The 21,081-nt window shown below is 56.7% G+C and overlaps 2 protein-coding genes across 2 annotated transcripts; both read left to right on the top strand.

Moving 5' to 3' along the window:
- The first annotated feature begins 251 nt into the window (after window positions 1-251).
- Window positions 252-13,690, top strand: TIE1 (tyrosine kinase with immunoglobulin like and EGF like domains 1). The gene is made up of 23 exons (XM_009901934.2): window positions 252-818; window positions 1,316-1,603; window positions 4,773-4,883; window positions 4,992-5,147; window positions 5,246-5,377; window positions 5,672-5,812; window positions 6,021-6,149; window positions 6,525-6,670; window positions 6,829-6,973; window positions 7,231-7,389; window positions 7,584-7,721; window positions 7,851-8,141; window positions 9,147-9,437; window positions 9,966-10,159; window positions 10,381-10,591; window positions 10,745-10,855; window positions 10,965-11,155; window positions 11,278-11,391; window positions 11,542-11,612; window positions 11,847-11,887; window positions 12,011-12,107; window positions 12,365-12,464; window positions 12,735-13,690. Exons 1-23 carry the CDS (start codon window positions 773-775, stop codon window positions 12,804-12,806), a joined length of 3,375 nt encoding a protein of 1,124 aa, XP_009900236.2. The 5' UTR covers window positions 252-772; the 3' UTR covers window positions 12,807-13,690.
- A 1,611-nt stretch (window positions 13,691-15,301) lies between these two features.
- Window positions 15,302-20,893, top strand: MPL (MPL proto-oncogene, thrombopoietin receptor). The gene is made up of 12 exons (XM_054165546.1): window positions 15,302-15,441; window positions 17,493-17,625; window positions 17,970-18,142; window positions 18,366-18,631; window positions 18,707-18,863; window positions 19,022-19,151; window positions 19,450-19,622; window positions 19,721-19,863; window positions 19,991-20,150; window positions 20,307-20,397; window positions 20,522-20,609; window positions 20,708-20,893. The coding sequence occupies exons 1-12, from the start codon at window positions 15,339-15,341 to the stop codon at window positions 20,891-20,893; spliced, it is 1,803 nt and encodes a 600-aa protein (XP_054021521.1). The 5' UTR covers window positions 15,302-15,338.
- The last annotated feature ends 188 nt before the right edge of the window (window positions 20,894-21,081 follow it).

Genomic DNA, 21,081 nt, shown 5'->3' with positions numbered 1-21,081 from the left:
GTACGGCCATGCCTCACGGTGCTGGGAGGCTGATGTGTCGCAAGGTGTGTATGGCCTCAGCATTGTCACATGCTGCTTGCCAGGGAAGAGCTTACACAGGGCAGCTCCCGCCAGCTCCTGGAGTCAGGGCCGTCTCCAAACAATGGGTGGAGAGCAGGAAACGTTGCATGGGAAACAGGATTTGGCTCCGCCGCCGCCACCAGCCACGGCCCCTTGGCCCCTTTCCTTTCCCTGCTCCAGAGAGCCCTTCCCACAGACATCAGCCACGGGGCTGCACTGAAGAGATGGGGATGCTGATGCTCATGAGGGCTGGGGCATGAGACCCTCTGCATGGCAGAAGAGGAGCAGGGTTGAGACACCTCTCAGCCAGGCCGTGGCTGCAGCATGGCTTAAGGAGCCCTGAACACAGAGCCCTAACCCTGGAGGGGTGGGCGCCTGCTTCCTAGGAGAGCTGCCACCAGGCAGGGGACCTCAGTGGCCTCTTTGCCACCAAGCCCCACTCCTGATCAGCTGGGTGGCCACCAGGCAAGCAGGGAGAGGGTTATCTTCCTCACTGTGCCTAGGCAATGCACCAGAGGATATGGTCCCAGCTGCCCTGGACACCAAGCAGCAGGACAGAAGCGAGATGGGGGTCACAGGCACGGAGCAGGGGTCCTGAGGTGACACTCACGTGGAGCTCCTAGATAGCTGCTGCCTCCAGCTTTGAACCCTTTCGCTGGGACATGCCAGGGATTTTCTAATCTCTGCCAGATTTGGGAAACACTCCAAGGATATGGGACTCCAGGTTTATCTTCTGCTTCTCCTCGCACAGCTGGCAGGTAAATCACCCCTTTCTCTCTGCCTCAGGGAGCAGCCTCTGTGGGAGGTTTGGTGGGATGAGGTGACTGTGTGAGCTCAGCGGTGCCATCAGAGCAGGGTTTGGTGGGAGGAAACATCCCTTTGTGATCCGCCATTTCAAGACCTCAGAGGCCATCAGTGCCCTTCCCTACCTGCCTGTCCCCAGCAGGGGGCTGGGGCACAGGCAGCTTGTGGGAGGAGAGGGACCCCAAAAGTCCAGTCCTGATGCATTCTTGGCTCATTGTGTGTGTGTAGGGGTGGGGGGTGATGGGGTGTGTAACCCTGTGGGGATCTATAAAAAGAGATTGGGAATGTCTACTATGTCATCCTGATAATTCTGCAACTGACTGTGCCTACTGGGCTGGAGGTGTCCTGGAAGTGGGGTGGAATGTAGGTAACAGTTTTTTACCCTAAGTCAGGACTGGGACAGCTGTACCTTTGTCTAGCTGTGACATGCCCTTGTGCTGCCCCACCCCAGGGGCCATCCTAGACATCACCCTGATTGCCAACGTGCAGAGCCTGTCCCACTCCAACTTCTTCCTCTCCTGTGTCATGGGGGAGCGCGATGTGAGCTACCTGCAGATCGAGCGGGAGAACAAGATTGTGATGACACACCCCAAGACCGGCTTCCAAAACTACCGCAACCGCAGCAACCACGTCCAGGCCAGGGGCTTCTCCATGGCTGACCTGGTGGGAATCCTCTACTGCCTGGGGCGCACCCCAACTGAGCAGGCCCAGGTGGTCTATGTGCACAACAGCCACAATGGTGAGTGGCTGGGGGAGCAGTGGGCAGCCCCCCAGCTGCCAGCTGGGCCCACGTGGGAGATAGCTACCCCATGCTTTGCAATCCTGGTGCAAATTGGCATAGTGGAGGGATAGTGGGGACCTACAAGCTAGGTTTGGGGTCTGCTGGCACCAGTGAGTTTGAGAGGGGACGTGTTCAGTTGGAAGACCATGGCTGAGCCCCACGGAGGCATGCAGCAGGCGATGGGCAGCAGCACACACAGCCAGCTGGGCTAAGAATGGTGCTGTGGGGCAGGGCAAGGTCCAAAAGGAAATTGGGTGCCCTTGGAGAATGTGGTGGTGGTCTGGAAATCATTAATCAGGATTGGGGGTAGCTTATTGGAGCTGTGCCAGATTCATGCCACAGGCTCCTAGGGAGGTGATAGTGCTGATGAGCATCTCTGACAGCCTCCCAGGGAGCTTAGCAAGCACCGTGGCACGGCAGAGTGTCACCACTTCAGCACTGGGATATTGCCAGGCAACACTCCCACAGTGCACTGTAGCCACAGGTAGTGCTGGACTCTTGTGTCCCACTCCCATTTGGGGCCATGAAAGCTGAAAGGGCCTCTTAAAGCTAGCTAGCAGCAGGGACACCACCCAGGATAGCACTCTGCCACACTGCCCACCCTGACCTCTGCTCCATTTTTGCTTAAGCCTTTGCAGAACTATTAGGAATGGAATTTTCTGTGATAGATGTTTTCCACAGGATACTTTCTAGCTCTTTTTAGAAAGTTTTGGCTAAAACAGTTGAGCTTTTGCAGAGAATGAGGTGAGGGGATACAAGTTTCCCTGTCTGTGTTTAAATCACAGCTTTAGCCAGCAGCTCTAGTATGTTGGAGCTTGGGAACAGAGGCTGTTGGTGTGCTCCAAGCTTTGCTCAAGTAGCAGGGACCAGCCTGTGTCCTCAGCCAGAAGCTCAACCCAAAAATGGCATCAGTTCTACTGGAAACAATGCTGGCCACTCTGGGCAAGAAAGACGTCAAGGGAGGGAGGCAAAGGCACTGGGAGACAGCATTGGAGGCACAGCTAGCTGGGGGGTGGGGTGGGTGTGTGTGAGAAGCACAGAGGGGACTCTTGAGCCCCAGGTGTTCTCATATGTTGGTCATGGAGGAAAGTGATGCCTCTGGCACTCCATCTGCATGACAGAGTGTCCAGACAGCTCTCCTGTCCTGGGTTGACAGAGCCAGGCCAAAATACCACTGTGGAGGAGCTGTTCAGAGTCTGGGTCCAAGCCTCTCAGGGAGTTACAAATGACCAAAAAAAATGGCTTTTTCCTAAGGGTTAAACAAGCTGCTGTTGGTCTGTTTAATTTAGAGGAGGAGAAGTTTGAAAAACAGAGCAAAACAAACAAACAAAACCCCGGGGAAAAGTAAGCAAAACAAGATACATCTTTGCAGGGGAAGGGAAGGCTGTGTGCAAAACCCACCGGGGAGGCTTGTTAAGCCCACAAGTGCACCAAGGCAGGCAAAGATGATGAAGCAGCAGGTGAGGAATGATGTTAGAGGAAAGCTGGCATCTCCCACAAGACCATGCACAAAGAACAACATAAGAAGGAGGATAAATTTGGGGAGTTTTGCTGTAAAAACAAAGTAAGGCACACTGAAGAGATCCCAGGGAGCAGTTTCAGAAGGGTTTAAATCTGGCAATAAATGATTTTTAGCATTATCCAGAGCAGTAAGATGCTCAGAATAAACAATTGCAGAAAACCAAAATTCTTTCAGTTTTGCATCCATGTGCTCAATAAGGCTTGCTGTGGGATCTAAAATGCCAGTGCAGACAGCAGGAGACAGGTGATTAAACAGCCAAACAGAGCAGCAATGTTGCCAGGCTGTGCTTGCTGTGAGCAGGGCTGTCCTCTGCCTGTGGGGCTGCTGCTTGAACACCAGCTTTCCCTAAAAGCTTTTGTAGGTAGGGAGTTACAGACCTGTAAACCCAAATTGAAACAGTGCAAATCAGTATAAACTGCTATAGAGCATGATTTGTAGTTCTGTGGTCCTTGAGAAGGAGGAGGTGTGAGTTTGCAGTGGGAGGATCTCTGGGGTGGCAGCAGTGAGGATGTTGTGGATGATCTGTTGTTTGGAGAAAATTTGGAGGATTCCCCTTCAAAGGCTCTTTGAGAGAAACTCTGCACCCAAGGGGTGGCAGGGGAGGTCTTTGTGTGGGTGCATAACTGACTAAGAGAGGGAGCAAGAATAGGAGTTAATTTGTGGTTCTTGTCACATGGGATAGACCCCACTAGTGTGGTGTCTGGGTCTGCAGGGACCTGTGCTGGTTACAAACCACTGACCAAGCAGCTATGCCAGCTGCTGTCCCTGAGCTGCTCAAAGAGACAAGGGTATGGATGAGCCCTGTGAGGGGCTGCAGGTACCAATGAGCAGTGATAGAGTGACAGATAAAATTCAGTGTAGGTAAAGGCAGAGTGCTGTGTTTGGGGATCCCCAGGGGATGCATCAGTCTATCACTGTATTGAGATGGAATGGAGCAGAGCGAGACAGTGAGGGCCACAGCTCTGTGCCCTTTATAAAAGGATCCCAAAGTCTGTGGTAAAAAGATCCCAACTAGCGGGATGGGTGGGGAGGTGATTCTGGGGAATTACTGAGCTGTGTGACCTGCAGTGCCCTTCCTTGGTTGTCTGCAGCATGTTCTGCTTCCTCTTGGCCCCTGGCCTCGTCCAGCTGGATGTGCCTTAGCTCCAGCCTGGGGTGGCTGTTTTAGTGTGTGCAAGCTGGTGTGCTGGCAGGAGCCAAGAGCCAGCGCCCGCCTGTGCCCTCTTTTGTGTCTGCCGTGGCACGCCCAGGGCTTGGTTTCCCAGGCTGTAATGTATTTATAGCCCTGTTTGTGCTCAAAGCTGGGCTCTGGCTGATTCACATTTATGCCTTGAGAGCTCATTGCTGCTGCATGCCCCTGCACTTGGGAAATCTGCTGGAGAGGTCAGGAAGGGACTGCCTGTCCCTGCAGAGGCTCAAGGAGGTCTCAGCTCCCATGCAAGGTGGATGGGGAGGCATGTTGTGACCTCTCAGCAGAAACACAGTGAGTATTGGGCTGCACAAGGGCAGTGCTTTGGGATGGATGGTCTGAGGGTGCTGGCACTGCTCTTGGGTGTGAGTGCCCTGGGGGCAGCCACCACTCATCCTGCTCCTCCTCCTCCACAGCCCACCTCTTCCCAGTGAAGGCCACACAGTCTGTGAATGCTGCTGAACCAGTCACTTTCTCTGCCAAAGTCCTCAAAAGGAAGGAGACAGATGTTATGTGGAAGAGAAATGGCAAGTGGCCCTGAGAATGGGCACAGGGATGGGGTTGCTCTCAGCTGGTGCCTGGCATCAGCCCCAGGGGTACAGGAGGGCCCTGAGTCACCGTTTGTCCTCTTGCAGGCACCTACTACCAGACCACGGACCGAGGTGAGGTACGGGGTGACCTCGTCACCCTGACACTCCCCAATGTCAGTGTGAGTGAAAATGGTGTCTACAGTGCCACATTCATGGGGGACAGTCCCCTGTGGAGTGCCTTCTACCGCCTGATTGTGAGAGGTGAGAGGGGCCCTGGCTCCCTGGGATGTGGCGACAAGACCCCGTACCCTGCCCTTTGGCCTGGTGCCACCCTGTGCCCCTTCTGACTCTCTCAACAGCTTGCCCTGCAAAAAAATGGGGGCCATCCTGTGAGAAAGATTGTCCTGACTGTCTGAATGGTGGCATCTGCCATGACCACGTTGGCGAATGTGTCTGCCCTCCTGGTTTCATGGGCACCCGCTGCGAGCGAGGTAGGTGTCAGGCTGCCCAGCAGTGGAAGCTGTGCCTAGGGCAGGTATGGGGGGTCTCATGTCCTGGGCACCACAGATATAAACTCTGTAAGTATCTCAGTACCTGCCCACCTGCAGTGTGTGCTGTTTCTGGAGCAGGGCTAGACCATTCATCTTCTTAGCAGGATGCAGGTCCCATGCCTGCTCAGGGTGGTGTGATTCAGGGTTCAGGACGCCTGAGCTAACACCATGCCATGCACAAGCAGCATGCATAGGTGAATAGCAGGTAAGGGCAGACCATGCTTGCTCTTCCAGCCTGCCGGGAAGGGCAGTTTGGCCGCAATTGCCAGGAGACGTGCCAGAGAGCCCAAGGCTGCAGGGGACTGAGCTTCTGTCTGCCGGACCCCTATGGCTGTTCCTGCGCCTCAGGCTGGAGTGGCTCCCGCTGCAATCAAGGTATGGTGACACGGGCATCCATCAGCTCACTCAGCTTCCTCCAGAGCACAGCTCTGCTCTCCAGCGGCAGCACCACCTGTGCAAACCTCTCCCAGCCTGAGTCGGCACAGGCTGAGCGGTGCTGCTGCCTGCACCAGATGCCCACAGTTTCCCCGCTGTGGTCCTGCACCGCGGCCGGGAGTAACAGCGAGCTCTTCTCTTCCTGCAGCCTGTCCCGCGGGATACTATGGTCCTGACTGCGCCTTGGAGTGTGCCTGCCAAAACGGGGGCAGCTGTAACCGCTTCAGCGGCTGTGTCTGCCCAGCAGGGTGGCACGGGCAGCACTGTGAGAAATCAGGTGAGGCTGGTGCGGGGCTGCACCAAGTTTCTGTCCCCAGCCCTCAGGAGGGCGCCGGCGCCTTCCTCAGCGGTGACTGAGGGAGTCATTGGCTACCAGCCTCACCAGCTGGTTCAGCTGCCCCTCTTGCCTGCAGAGGTAGCCCCCAGCCCTATGGAAACCAGGATGCTGCAAGAAGACCATTTAGTCTGGCCCTTGGTATCAGCCGGGCCAAGAGCATTGGTGAACCTGGCCCATGGGGTGGGAATAAGGGCTGGACCACAGCATCTAGCACTGGCCCTCTAACACTAGGGTCTGGCTGCAGCTGGGGACACAAAAAGGTCTTGTTCCTGGGGAGGAGTGGGACTGGTCCTAATGCCAGTTTCTGTGTACCAGACCGGTTCCCCCAGATCATCCAACTGGCCTCAGAGCTGGAGTTCAACCTGGGCTCAGAGCCCATTGTCAGCTGTGTGGCCACCGGCAACCCACTGCCTGCCAGTGACAGCGTGGAGCTGCGCAAGGCTGATGGCACTGTGCTCAAGGTACCTCTCCTGTGCCCTTGCCCTACCACCATCCCCGTGTTGCCAGCTGCCTTGAAAGCATCCATCTCTCCAGTGGACTGCCAGGCAGCTTTAGGCCAGCGTGGGGAGCCGGAGTGCTGAGCCAGGCAGGCACCTGATGGCACCCTCTGTGCCCGCAGCTCATCAAAGCCATCATTGAGCCAGGGCAGATCACGTGCGAGTTTCAGGTGCGACACCTGACAAAGGCGGACACAGGGCTCTGGGAGTGCCGGGTTTCCACGACTGGGGGCCAGGACAGTCGTAAAGTCAAGGTCAACATCAGAGGTGAGCTAAGGGTGGTGGTGTGAGCAGGATGAGCTGGGGTTGATGGGGGAGGCCGACAGCACAGTGTGGCAATGGCAGATCACCTGCACTGGACTGGGTACCACCCATCACGTGCCACAGTGTCAGCAGACAGGTTTGAGTGGTGACGAAAGACTTCTCTGACAAAGCTGGAAGGAGCCAAGAGGTGGAAGATGTACCCACACTCTGCTCCCTGTTGCTCCCGGTCCCACTGGGTCATTCTCTCCTTCCTCCCTAAGTGCCACCAGTGCCCCTGACTGCCCCCCGGTTGTTGGCCAAGCAGAGCCGCCAGCTTGTGGTGTCACCTGTGGACTGCTTCTCTGGTGATGGACCCATCATCTCTATCAAGCTGCTCTACAAGCCCAAGGATGACACCTCAGCGTGGTCATCCATTGTGGGTATGTGTCTGCCAGGGTGTAGGGAGCAAGAGTAAAACCTGGGCAGAAGTGGACAGCTGCCCCATCCAGTGTGGTTCTGGGGTGGACAGAAGTGTGCAATCCCAGATGCTCCATGGTGATGTTGAGGAAGATGCCAGTCACAGGGCAGATTGTGGGTCACGGGCATGGCTTTGACATCTCCTCTTGGCCAACAGTTGACAACAGCGAGAACATCACCCTCATGAATCTCCGCCCTGTGACTGCCTACATCATCAAGGTGCAGCTGAGGCGGCCTGGGGATGGTGGGGAGGGCACCAAGGGGCCAGAGGCTGTCATGGTGACTGAATGCCTTGGTAAGCCTTCATCTCCCTCACCATTGCTCTGACCCTAACAGTGACCCTACTCTTAACCCTTCACAGTGCAGGATCTGCAAAGCCTCAGGGCTGATGCACCGTGAGGTTTTGCTGCCTTTTTATTTACAGAGCCCACAGTCAAGCCTGTGATTGAAGGTTGGTCCATAGAGGAGAAAAACACACTCCACGTCAACTGGAAATTGCCAAGTAACCACGAGCCAGCCCACGGGTTCATTGTCCACCTCTTTGACTCTGCAAGGCGGCTAGTGTGTGAGAAAAACATCACATCCATCTCAGTGCTTTCTGCCCGCATTGGGGATCTGGAGTTCAACAAGGAATATGGACTAGAGGTGCTGGTGTACCACTGCACCAGCCTGGGGCCTCCCTCTGACCTCTACAAGGTGATGATCAACAGCAAAGGTGGGTCCAGTGGAACAGCATGAATTATTACAGTGAATTACAATGCTAAATCAGTTGTATTTGTAACAGTGAGCATCCCCAGGTCCAGCTTCTGTTGTATCCCATCTCTGATAAATAGCTGCCTGGGGGGAAATGGGTTCTCCTTTTCCCACTAGACCCTGCAGCCTCCAGCACCAAGCAGCTGAGACACACCCTAAACTGAACATGACATTCAGGTCATCGTGAGTGATGCTCATGAGATGATCTGTCTTCTGCCACCTTGCCAAAGCCCTCTTGCAGCCTTTACAACACCCTGTGGCAACAAGTTCCTCAATACGATTATACTTTGTGTGAAAAAATAATTTCCCTTTGGTTCACTTTAACCTTACTGCCTGGAAATTTTGCTGGGTGGTCACCAGTGCTTGGGAAGACCTTCAGTCCCTTCTGTGGACAGATACATACATGCACCTGTGGGAAGGTGAAGCATCAGCCTGACCAAACTCTCTGTCAGCCAAGGAGGAAGGAGTGCAGAAGGCCTTTGGTGAGGCTCAGTGCCAGCTGGTATATATTGAGAGGGCTGGTGGGCATCAGGCTTGGAGAATGTGAGGTTTTCTCCACACAGTTCTTCTTTAAGTGATTTAGAGATTTGGGGATAGGGATGTGTGCAGGCTGGAGGAGGCTCAGAGGAGATGATGAGAAGCTTTCTTCAAGCCTCAGTCTATGAGGGAGGCTTGAAGAAAGAAAATATCTTAAGGGTTAGTCAAGACACAGATATGCAGCTTGACAGTCCCTGAAGCTGGGAGCAGTTAGGGGTACAGACCTGCCTCACTGTTGTACCTGGAAAGTACCTCCGCCTCCTCTTGTACCTCCTCCAAGCAGAAGTCAGGGGTCCCTGGAGGTCCCTCAAAGCTGGCACAGCTTTGGTTGTGATCACCATCCACAGGGGCCAGTCCTAAGGGCAGCATTCAGGCTCTGCAGCACCAAGAACCTCATCCTGAAACTGACATTCTCCTCTGCTTATCCCAGGGCCCTCCTCACCACGGTTACTCTCGGCAGAGTCAGTGTCTGACACCGCTGTCAGGCTTTCATGGCAGGTCCCCGAGTACCCCAATGGGGGCATCACCAAGTACATTGTGGAGCTGCAGCAGGTGGGAGGCACCAGTGAGCCCCAGTGGATCGACACCGACAGTGGCGCTGAGACCACCAAGATTGTCGGGGGCCTCAACGCCAGCACAAGTTACCAGTTTCGCGTCCGTGCCAACTCCCATGTCCCAGGGGAATGGAGCCAGCCCGTGAAAGCCAAGACCCTGGGGGACGGTGAGAGGGGTGTCCCAACAGGCAGGGGGCCCCGTAGCTCTGCTGAAGCTTGGGCTTAGCACCCGAGTCAACAAAGGGTTCTCATGGCAAACTCTGAGTGGCTCTCAAACAGCAGCCCAAGCCCAAAGCAGTTGGTGTCTTCAGAAATTCTGCTTCTCCTTGTCCTGAGGGGGCAGGGGTGGCATGGTGAGAACATGGTACCCACTGAGGGGCTCTGCCTTGCCAGAGGGTGACATGATGCATGAGGGGCTACAGAAGCCAGGCAAAGCCAGCACAGGAAGAGCTGGTGGCTGGACCCAGAGCTGGTTGGAGGTCCAGAGACCAGTGTGTTTGGTGGCAGGGTCTGGGCAGTGACATACTCACCCCTGTGTCACCATGACACCAGGAGCTTAGGATGTGGTTGCAGTGTTTTCATGTGGTGCCAGGGTGCTGGAAAAGGGCTGCTATATTGGTGCCTGGCCACCCATGCAGCCTGGGCAGGGTTCAGCTGTGAACCATTCATTGGCTTTCCATCCCTCTTCTTGGCAGGAGTGCTGAGTGTGCCACCCAGCCTGGGCAGCCAGAGCACTGAGCAGGCTGGAATAGACCAACAGCTGCTACTGGCCATCGTTGGCTCTGTGTCTGTCACCTGCCTCACCATCCTTTTTGCCCTCCTGGCGCTTTTCCTCATCAAGAAGAATTTTTTCCACCGGCGCCGCACCTTTACATACCAGTCTGGCTCGGTGAGTGCCATCTGCCCCACCAGGACTGTGTCCCCAGCTCCCCACATCCCAGCCCGATCCAGGTCACGCTCCATAGCCTCCAGTCCGGACACAGCCAGACCTCGCTTCCACTCAGAGAGGGTGCGGAGCCCACCCTTGCCCACAATGCCTGCCCTGACGGGACTGCCGCATGGGCAGAGGGGTGCCCGGTGCCCCTAACCTCACCCACTCCTGTCTGCCAGGGGGAAGAGACCATCTTGCAGTTCAACTCAGGAACCCTGACCTTGACTCGCCGGCCCAAGCCACAGCCTGAGCCCCTCAGCTACCCAATCCTGGAGTGGGAAGACATCAAGTTTGAAGACATGATTGGGGAGGGCAACTTTGGGCAGGTCATCAGGGCCATGATCAAAAAGGATGGCCTGAAAATGAATGCAGCCATCAAGATGTTGAAAGGTGGGCATGGGAGAAGGTGAGCAGGGTGGGTTGGGGGATGTAGCTGCATCCTAGGACATGCCTGGGAATGAGATGGGGCAGGAACTATTGTCAGAGGAGCAGAGGAAGGGGGCTTGTTGTGGGGCTGAGATATCCATCCGTCATTGCTTGCAGAATTTGCTTCAGAGAATGACCATCGAGACTTTGCTGGGGAGCTCGAGGTCCTGTGCAAACTGGGCCATCATCCCAACATCATCAACTTACTGGGTGCCTGCGAGAACAAGGGTGAGGACTGTTCCCTTCTCCTCTCTCTCCAGCCCCAAGGCTCCTGTCCAGCTATGTATTCTTCTTTGCTGGGGAGCTCTCCATGATTCCAACCTCCTCATGTCCCCAGGCTATCTGTACATCGCCATTGAGTATGCTCCCTATGGAAATCTCCTTGACTTCCTCCGCAAAAGTCGAGTCTTGGAGACAGACCCAGCCTTTGCCAAGGAGCATGGCACTGCCTCCACTCTCACCTCCCAACAGCTCCTCCAGTTTGCTTCAGATGTGGCCAAGGGGATGCAGTACCTGAGTGAAAAGCAGGTAAATCCCCAGCAAGCTCCTCAGACCATCCGTACCCTGGGACCTGGTGACTCACAACAAGGACATCAGACCCCTAGGGCTAGAAGAGTGTGTGGCTCATCCTGACTGCTGGCCCCTTTCAGTTCATTCACAGAGACCTGGCAGCTAGGAATATCCTGGTGGGAGAAAACCTGGCCTCCAAGATTGCTGACTTCGGCCTCTCCAGAGGAGAGGAGGTCTATGTGAAGAAGACAATGGTGAGGCAGGAGCAAAGCATTTCCAGGGGGCCTACACCAATGCAGTGTTGCCCACAGAAATGACTCACCATGCCAAGACCAGCTAGGTTGCAGCTGCCCTTCATCTGTGGGCATTCTCCCTTCTCTGATGGTCATTCTTTGTTTCCCCAGGGCCGCTTGCCAGTCCGCTGGATGGCCATCGAGTCCCTGAACTACAGTGTGTACACCACCAAGAGCGATGTGTAAGTCCTGCAGGCAGGGGCATCAGGGCTGAGGTACAAGAGCAGCAGCCTTCACCCTCCTCTGGGGTGGTCAGTGTGGTGATGATTTTGCTCTGGGTGCTGCAAGGGCAGGAGGTGCTACTGATACGTCTCCCTGGGGAGCTGTTGGCTATGCCCAAGGCCTGGCTGCCCACTCCACCCATCAGCAGGGCATGACTGGGGGCTCCGTCACAACCTCGGCTCCTTACCTTTCAGGTGGTCATTTGGTGTCCTGCTCTGGGAGATTGTCAGCTTAGGTAAGACTTTTCTGCGTCCCCTGCATCCAGTCAGGTCCCTGCAGGTCTGGTCCTCCTGCAGCCCCACAGGGGACACCCCAAGGGCCATCCTTACTGCAGCCAGCCCTGTGTCTCTGGCTGCAGGAGGGACTCCATACTGTGGGATGACATGTGCCGAGCTCTACGAGAAGCTGCCCCAGGGCTACCGCATGGAGAAGCCTCGCAACTGTGATGATGAGGTGTAAGTAGGCAGAAAGCCCCAGCTGATGGTGGCACCCACATCTCCCTGTCCTCACTGCCCTATGGGGCTCCCACTACTTGCCATAGTTCCTGCCTGCTTCCTTTCTGCACTGCAGCCAGGGGATGAGCTACAGTCCCATACCCCAAGCCCCCTTCCTGGCTTTAGTTTCCCACCTGCTCCCCTCATCTCCCACAAAGAGCTTCTCTGCCCTCTCTTGCCTTGTGCACTCTGAGTCACTGACAGGTCTGTGCCCACAGGTACGAGCTGATGCGGCAGTGCTGGCGCGACCGTCCCTACGAGCGCCCGCCCTTTGCCCAGATCTCCATGCAGCTCATCCGCATGCTGGAGGCCAGGAAGGTGAGTGGTGACAGCTCAGTGGCAGGAATGCCCACACTGCACAGAGCTTGTCTGAATGCTGGAGCGTTCCTTGGGTTCAGGGTGGGCACAACACCCAGCAGCAGAACCTGTGCAACCCCACCATGCATGGAGATCACACAGCATTGCTTTTTGGGTGTATGGAGCCCCACTGCCTCCCCTCAGGACACAGCACCCAAGAATGTGTCTGCAGGGATGGGAGGTAGATGGGGACGCTGTCACGACTGGCTCCTGACGGAGTTTCCCCCACAGGCCTACGTGAACATGGCGCTGTTCGAGAACTTCACCTATGCAGGGATTGATGCCACTGCCGAGGAGGCATGAAGCCGTGCTGGCACCGTGGAGAGGGGCAGCACTAGCCCCAGCTGGCTAGTGGAGACAAAGGACTGCCCCTTTCCAAGAGCACCTTCCTTACAGCAGGACTGTGCCATCCCCTCCCTGGCTGCTCATTCAGCATGTGCTGGCCACACTGGTATGCCAGCAGCTACCGATACAGACCCACACTATTAAGAGACATCTTGTGATGCCTCCAAGTACAAGTAGCAGCAGAGTGTGTGCATCAGAGCAGGCAGAAAAAGAGACTCTCTCAGGAGCCAGGGTGCTGCCACCTGAGCCCATGGAGAAAAATACCCAAGCTTTTTGTGTGAGAGAGAAAGAAGCAACTCATCTGCTACCTGTCCTGAACATCTCAGCATGCTCTGGACCTGAAGTGGTGCCAGTGAGGCTGTGAGCTTCACTACCGACATGGGACAGGGCCATCCTGGTGGGTGTGGTGGGATAAGGTGCAGTGTTGGCTTCACACTGCCTCCAGCTCTGTGGTAACCTTTCAGAGATGTCAGCTCTGCCTTACAGACAATAAATGTAGTGTAACAGGCAACCGGGTCCAGATGAAGGGAGGTGGGGACCCAGCTCTGCCTTTCTGACAGCGCTGGGGAACAGGATGCGGGACCCTGATGGTCTGCTGCCATAATGGGCACTCCTTAGGACCCCATCTCTGTTGGAGATCCTCTGATGATCACCAGGGATTCCTCAGTGCCCCGAGACAAGCCCCAGGTCTCATGACACCCTGGGGATGGGTTTTCTTAGTATCCAGCTGAGATCTCACCCCTTGCAATTTCTTTGTCCTGTCCCCAAGGAAAATGGAGAACAGACGAAACCCTTCCTCTGCACCTCTGATAGAATGCTTGAAAACTGTTCTTGCATCTTCCCCTCAGCTGGCTGCTTTTCACAGGGGTAGTCTTGCTCCTCTTCCAGACGGTCCCTGTGGGGCTGTGCAGCTCTGCACCCTTCCCACCCTGGCCAGGCAGTGCCTGCCCAGCACTGTGCCGAGCTGCCAGGTAACTCTGCACATCTTGAAAAAGGACCATCATGTTAGACCAGCCTGCCTGAAGGCGTGCTGCTGCTGCTGCTGCTGGGATTCTCTTATACACTGGTCCCTCAAAGACCTCCTGGGCTCTGTGCTGACCCTCCCATGGGAGCTCCTGCCCCAGGCTGTGGCTTCTTATCCTGCACTGCTGCTGATAAATTGACAGTGAGTGGATGGGCTTTATTTCTGTTGGCTTCAGCTTGCTAAGCCCTAGGCATGCCATCCAGCAGCCTGTGTAGCTGTCTTTTGCAGTCTGCAGGAAGCAAGGGCGCAAGGGCTGCTCCTCTGGAGCCCAGTATGCTAATCAAAGGCAGAGGCAGCGGCATTTGCCCTTCTGGACAAGAGACTTTTTTCCCCAGAGGGTGTTTAAACCTTGTCAGAGCAATTTTGGTGTTCTATTCCAGCCTCCAATGCTCTTTGGTGTCAGCTGCAGCTGCTAGTAAGCAGCCTCTCTAACCCATCACTGAAGTTCCCAATAAAATGGTGATAGGGACTGGCTCTTGCAAACAGCCTGGTGTGTGCTGTTACCTCCTCCACTGCCACCTGGGAATAGCATCTGAGGCAGCATCATCAGCCCTGCTCAAACGAAGGCCTTTGTGGTTTTTGCCTCCCTGACAGCAAAGCCCAGAAGCTGGATGGAGAAGGAAGTGGGACTGGTTTGACAAAATTTGACTGTGATAAATTGACATTGGGTGTTCCCACCTCCCCTTAGTACCCTTTGTGCTGTCCCCAGCTGCAGAGCAAGGAGAAGCCAACTTGCCTTTGGTACAGTGGGGTTGTGTGTGCTAGTGGCCCCTCACTGTGCCATAGTGCTGCACACTGGCAGGGTGGGACACACTTTCAGCCACCCATGCCAAGTGATGATTGTAGATTGGCAACCTCATGCCAATCTCATGAGCATGCCTGAAAGAGTCCATCATGGTGGTCCTGCTCCTGCACCAGGACCACTAGCATCTTTGTTAGCAGGTCCTGCCAATGCTCCCTGTGCCTGCAGCTCTCCTCTCAGCACAGCCATAACATTGGTGCCACTGGGTCGAGCAGAGCAGATCTAGCACACACCACTGCCAGGCAGCATGGGTTGGGATAGAGCCAGAGCAGCCACCCCATGTCCCATTCCTCCCCACCCCTGCAGCACCCAACAACCTGCCCTGCCCCAAAAAGGGGCCTCTCTGGTTTCTCTGGAGTTGTTTTTCTTCCTACCCCAGCCTCCTGGTGTGCTGGTAGCCACAAGAGCAGGACGTGGTGCCTATCTGATAGGAGCAGTCTCTCTTGGCACTGTGGCTGGCGGTGGAGGGGCCACAGCATGGTGGTTTTGGGCACAGGGAAGTGCCGGCAATGGGGCGGGGGGAGCCTCCAGTCAGGCTTCCTGAGCTGCACAGCCACCACTTCCCAGATAAAGGTATTGCCCAGAGGAGCTGTAGCAACTCCCAGCACCGTGTTCGGGGAAGGGCAGAGCACAACACACACAGCCCTGGCACACAGGCTGCAGGATGGCAGCCTGCCTGCGCTGGGGCTGGCTGCTCTCGCTGCTCCCTGTCATCTTGCTCAGCCTCTGCAGCCTGCCAACAGCCCACGAGCCAGTGACATCCCAAGGTAGGTCTTTGGGGCCATTTTTTCCCCAAGCAACCAGGCACAGGGAGTGAGCCCCCCACAGCAACCAAATTCCGCAGAGCTGGAGAGGGGGCACTCCAGGCAGGTGTTCAGGGGCTGTTGAGGGTGGATGATGGAGGACCCTTCTCATCAGTGGGATACCCCGGGGTGCCCAAAACAAAGGGACATCCCTGCTTTCTGCAGGTAGGACCTAGCAGCCCCCAGGCACCTTTTAGGAATGGCAGCCTGAGGCTCCCAGTCCTGACAGGTAACAAAGGGGCTCACTGCTCATCAAAAGTCCTTGAAGTTACAATGACAATGGTCTGAGCAAAATTTAAGCTAGCATCTGATGGCACAGCTCTGTACCATGGGTAACATGGCAGCACTGCCAAGCTAATCCAAATGCTCCCATACCAGCCTTGCCATGAGCAACCTCGGCTCAGCCTGTAGCTCTTCCTAGCCTGGCTCACTTTGCCTGGCAGAGCCGCTTAGCAGTCAGCTTTCTTCCATTTCAGGCCTGTCCACACTTTTCTTTGAGGCCCCTCTTCAACACTTTTAACATTTCCTGTGACACCATAAAAAGCATTAATTGAACAAAGCCCTCTTGATCTCCTGCTTGTCTCTCCGGCCCCATCCCAGACCTCCGGCCATGATAGGCTCAGGAATACATTTTGGGTCACTGTTGTAGTGGCAGTGAGAGGAAGGTTGAGGATGGGCTCATTCTCTGCCCATAGCTTCTACACCACCACTGAGCCTCAAGCCCATCACTAGTTTAGCAGAACTGTCCAAGCATGGCTTATGTGGGCTGCAGAGCTGTGTGGCTTTTCTTCCTAGGAAACAGCCTGCACCCAGCAGAGATGCTCTGGTAGCCCACAGGACCATTGTGGCCTCCCACTGATGCTATAGGTCCCTGTGCCATTGCGCTGCTGGAACCTGTCCACCCCATCCTCTGGTGCAGGGAGCTGGGGAGGGTCATGCTGCCAGTATGAGGATTGCTGAAGGGGCAACGTGGTGCAAAAAGGGAAGAGCAGGTGGGGAAGCTGTGGGAAGGGGGCATAGGCTGGAGGAGGAAGGCAACACAGAGCTGAGAAAGGAGGAGCATGGATGAGATCTCAGCACAAGAGAAGGGACAGGTAAAGCAGAGGGAAACTGAGGTGGTAAAGCTGTTTCAGGACTGTCCCTTATTCTTCACCCAGGGTGGGCTCAACTGACAGCACAGTGTGTAGTAGCAGGGTGTGCTCAGCACATGGAGCAAGGCCAGGTACTAGCAGGGGGTTTCTGGGGTCCTGCAGCTGGGGCAGCCCCTGAGGAAGAGTGCACATGCCAGCAGGAAGATGAGGAAGAGGGTTGGAGCAGGTGCCAGGGCAGAAGCAGTGGGAGAGAAGGGAGTGCTGGAGCAATGCTGGAGGCAGCCAGCCCGGTGCTTCACACATCTGCATCTTTAGTTTGTCCCTTTTCCCTAACGATGGGGACAGGTACCCACAAACCAGCCAAGCCACCAGGGCATGGGATGGAGATCCTGCAGGGTGCTGTGCTCCAGTCCATCCTTGCAATGACAGAGAGGGCAGCTGGTTGAGTGGGGTAGAAAAATCCACAGCACCACAAGCAGTCCCTAGGATCACAACCCATCCCCACACCAGCCCTGAGGCTCTTTCCCTCTCCCCAGAGCACTGCTCCTCCTTATCTCACTTCCGTGCACCTTCCGGCATGGGGTGCTTCCCCCCTATCGCCAAGCCCTGGGCCCCCATCTGACCGCAGGGCTATTTCAGGATGTTTGTTTGTCCCAAAGGACCCCAAGTGCTGAGGAAGGAGGAGTGCTGGGGTCGGTTGGCAGGGAGACCTGCCACCAGCCAGGACCCTGGTGCAAACCAGCAGCCAGCATGAGCAGAATACCCCTCCCCACCACACTAAGCTGGTGGAAGGCACCTGTGCCATGGCCCCAGGTGCTTGCACAGACCTGCCTCAGGGGTGAGCTGGCCAGTGGGCATGGGGTTGCAGGTGAGATGGAAACAGGTTTGTGTCCAGTGACTCCTTCGTGCCACCACTCCTCCCAGATGCTGCACTGCTGGCAGGGGTGCCTGAGGACATCCTCTGCTTCTCCCGTTCCTTTGAGGACCTCACCTGCTTCTGGGATGAGGAGGAAGAAGCAGTGAGCAGGATGTGCCGCTTCTACTACTGGTACAGCAGGTAGGAAGTGGTGGGAACACAGCTTAGCTTCCCTCTTGCTCACACAGACAGCAGCAGGATCGAGGTACTGCAGCCCTTCATGCCATCCCAGTGGCTCTCAGCTGCAAGTAGAGATGGTGGAGAACCCATGGAAAATACCCAGCAGACACTGCACAACCTGCAGGAGAGCTGGGACCTTGTCCATCTGTCAGACCCATGGCGATGGTGCCCTGCAGTAAATGGGGCCACAGAGAAGGAGCTGGTGACACTGAGGTCTCAGTGCCATGCCACAGGTGCCCTCTCCTCCAGCCTGACCCCAGGCAGGAGGCATAGGGTGCTGCAGGACGCTGCTCTCCATTCCTCAGAGATGCACCCACGGCTTGCACGGTCTCCACGTGGCACGAGGCCAGCAGGACACGGCACGTCTGTGTATTCCCCAGCCAGGATGTGAGGCTCTTCACCCAGCTCCACCTCCGTGTCCTGGATGCCACCACCAACCAGACCAAGTACTGGCGGGAGCTCAGTGTGGATGTGGTGGGTGAGTCCCTCCCACCACGCAATACCCCTGTGGCAGCAGGACAGCTCCCAGACCAGAGTCCCTCGCCCTTCTCTGCACTGTGGGGACTGGCAGCACCCTGTGCCCTGCAAGCTGGGCACAGAGGCCGCCATGGGAAGACTGTCAGGTGTCCCCCAGCAGGATGAAGGGGTGCCCAGACAGGGGCTGCCACAGGAGGACAAACACCCTGGCATATTGCCCACAGGTCTCATTGACCCCCCATCAAACATCACAGCCCACTGGGCTGGGGCTGCAGGGCAACTCTTCGTGTCATGGCAGCCACCACTCACCAACTACCTGAACTTCTTCCTCTACGAGGTGCAGTGCTGCCCTGCCAGCTACTCAGAGATACCCTGCAGCACTTCAGTGGACCTCAGTGGGCAGCACCTTGGAGATGCCTCCAGCCAGACAGCCATCAGCATCCACCCACTGACAGCCAGGGCAGCTGCAGCCTCCGTGGGAGCTGGGCAGGTACCTAGAGAGGCCAGGGATGGTTAGGGGGACTTGGGAGTCCACAGCCACTCCTGCCTAGCCCCTCTTCTGCAGGGACTGGTCCAGGCCAACACCTGGGTAGTCCTCCGAGACCTGCAGCCAGGAGTGAGGTATCACATCCAGGTGCGCAGCAAGCCTGATGGCACCTCCATGGACGGTGTCTGGGGACCCTGGTCGCAGACAGTGGCTGCAGAGACACCACGCTCTGCCGGTGAGCAGCCAATCCCATCACCAGGGTGCTGGCAGGCACAGTGGGGAGGCACCCACACCTGGGGCTATGAGGGATGGGGGTAGACAAGGTGCAGCACCCAGGTCTTGTGGGCCCAAGGGGAAGCAACTTCGTCTCTGCCCTGGCTCTCACCTGCCCAGGAGACATCAGGCTGTGCTGCAGCACCCCTGACCTGCAGCATGTGCGCTGTGAGTGGAGCTGGGACCCCACAGAGCCCCACAACTCCCACCAGCTCTTCTACCGGCAGCCTTCAAGCGAGGCCAGCACAAGGTAAGGGGCATAGTGGGGATGTGGTGCTCAGGCAGAGGGGCAGCACATTCCAGGGACTACCAGCCCTTTTAAGTGTCCTGCATTACACTTTGTGCCACGTGGTCCTGGGCCATGCCCTGCCACCATCAATCTCACACTCCTGGCCACACTGACCTTCCAACTACAGGCAGTGCTGGTGTCAAGGGTTAGGCAAGTACAGAAGAAGCAAGGCTGCAGGGACAAGGTGGCAGAGCTGGCAGAAGGCAAGGGGAGTGGGGCCACCATAATGGAGCTGACTGGCTCCTGGATTCTCATTCAGGGAAAACGCATGGCAGCTTTGCGAGGAGGCAAGCGTGGCAGCACAGGGCACCCATGCCTGCACCTTTCAGCCCAAGGCTGGCAGTGCCATCTCCATCCTAGTGAATGTCACCCGGCCCCATGCACCACCCACACTCAGCTATTTCAAGGAGCCCTTCTGGCTGCACCAGGCTGGTGAGTCCCAGCTTGCACTCCCTGACCATGCACATGCCCAGCTGTTGGCAATGGGGCATTCCATACTGTGTTCCCTGACCACAACACATCCCCAACAGTGCTCACAGATGCCCCACAGCTCATGCAGGCAACAGTGTCACAAGGCCAGCTGAGCCTGCAGTGGCTACCGCCCCTGGAGGAACTTGCAGAACAGCTGGACTACCAGGTCCGCTATGCTGTGGAGAACAGCCATGAATGGAAGGTAAGACATAGCCAGGGCTCCCCTGGGCAGCCCTGTCCACACAGAGAGGTAGGATGGAGCTGTGCCACAGTACTGCCCCTCAGCCACCCACTGCAGCTGTGACCTCCAGCTTAGCTCTGCTCCGCAGGTCCTGCAGGTTCCACGGGCAGCCAGGAAAGAAGTCCTGGACCTACGGCCAGGTGCCCGCTACCATGCCCAGGTGCGGGCCCAGCCCAGTGGGCCATGGTACCAGGGCAGCTGGAGTGCCTGGTCCAAACCTGTTGTGGTTGATGCCATGGCTGATACAGGTAAGGAGTCAGGCAGGAGTCTCCACTCCTGCAGACAGATGACCTGAGAATGAGAGTACTAGAAACAGAGAGCTCCAAGAGGAGGGTGACAGGACTGTGATCAGTAGTGATGGCTCTGGAGGGGGCCACAGACACAGATTTCCTCCTCTGATGCAGGCTGGATCATCCCCAGTGCTACAGTGGTGCCGCTGCTGCTCTTCACAGCAGTGCTCTTGGGGCTGCGGTGCACTTTCCCCTCCTTCTACAGGTAAGGGCTGCATCTGGGGCAGGTAGGGGGGAGGGTTCAGCACCAGGCCCAGGCACCCTTCCCAGGAGTATCAGGGTACCCCACAGCTGGGGTTTGCCTTCGATGCTCCCTTCCCCGCACTCAGCAACGTGAAGCAGAAAATCTGGCCCCCAGTCCCCGACTTGCACCGCGCACTCGGCAGCTTCCTCCATGAAAGCAGCAAGCATAGCCAGGTGAGGGTGCCGAGGCAGGGTTCCCCGGCGACTGATTTCCCCGGGCGTAGCTCGAAAGGCAGCGCCCACCGCGCCCCTATGTGTGTGTCTGCGTCCAGGCCAACGCCTTCTACAAGCAGCCGTCAGAGGAAGCCGTCCTGCCCTGCCTGCTGGAGGTGCTGCCCGGTCCGCGGCGGGAGGCGGGCACGCCGCCGGAGCAAGCTGCCGGCCGGATGCCCAGCACCGACATCGCCAACCACTCCTACCTGCTCATGAGCGGCTGGGAGCCGCGCGGGCCACACTGAGCCGCGCCTCCCCCCGCCGCCCCGTCTAACATAAACGAGTCGTACAACAACCCGGCTTCCACATTCCGCTCTCTTTTGCGGCGCCCCGGCCCCCCGAACCCGACGCAACCCTAGTGCATCCGTGCCCTAGAGCCACCCACCAGCGGCACCCGCAGCCGCCCCGCGGGCATAGCCCCTCCCGGTGGGTA

The sequence above is a fragment of the Dryobates pubescens genome, chromosome 11, assembly GCF_014839835.1.
Source record: "Dryobates pubescens isolate bDryPub1 chromosome 11, bDryPub1.pri, whole genome shotgun sequence".
Taxonomy (NCBI): domain Eukaryota; kingdom Metazoa; phylum Chordata; class Aves; order Piciformes; family Picidae; genus Dryobates; species Dryobates pubescens.
This window is presented reverse-complemented; position numbering and strand designations above follow the sequence as displayed.

Bases quoted from the DNA above. Each gene is read 5' to 3' on its own strand.
- TIE1 (XM_009901934.2), top strand. From the start codon at position 773: ATGGGACTCCAGGTTTATCTTCTGCTTCTCCTCGCACAGCTGGCAG. The intron at 5,813-6,020 runs GTATGGTGACAC...CTCTTCCTGCAG, and splicing joins TGGCTCCCGCTGCAATCAAG to CCTGTCCCGCGGGATACTAT. The intron at 8,142-9,146 runs GTGGGTCCAGTG...TGCTTATCCCAG, and splicing joins GGTGATGATCAACAGCAAAG to GGCCCTCCTCACCACGGTTA.
- MPL (XM_054165546.1), top strand. From the start codon at position 15,339: ATGGCAGCCTGCCTGCGCTGGGGCTGGCTGCTCTCGCTGCTCCCTGTC. The intron at 18,632-18,706 runs GTACCTAGAGAG...CCTCTTCTGCAG, and splicing joins CCTCCGTGGGAGCTGGGCAG to GGACTGGTCCAGGCCAACAC. The intron at 19,623-19,720 runs GTGAGTCCCAGC...CATCCCCAACAG, and splicing joins CTTCTGGCTGCACCAGGCTG to TGCTCACAGATGCCCCACAG.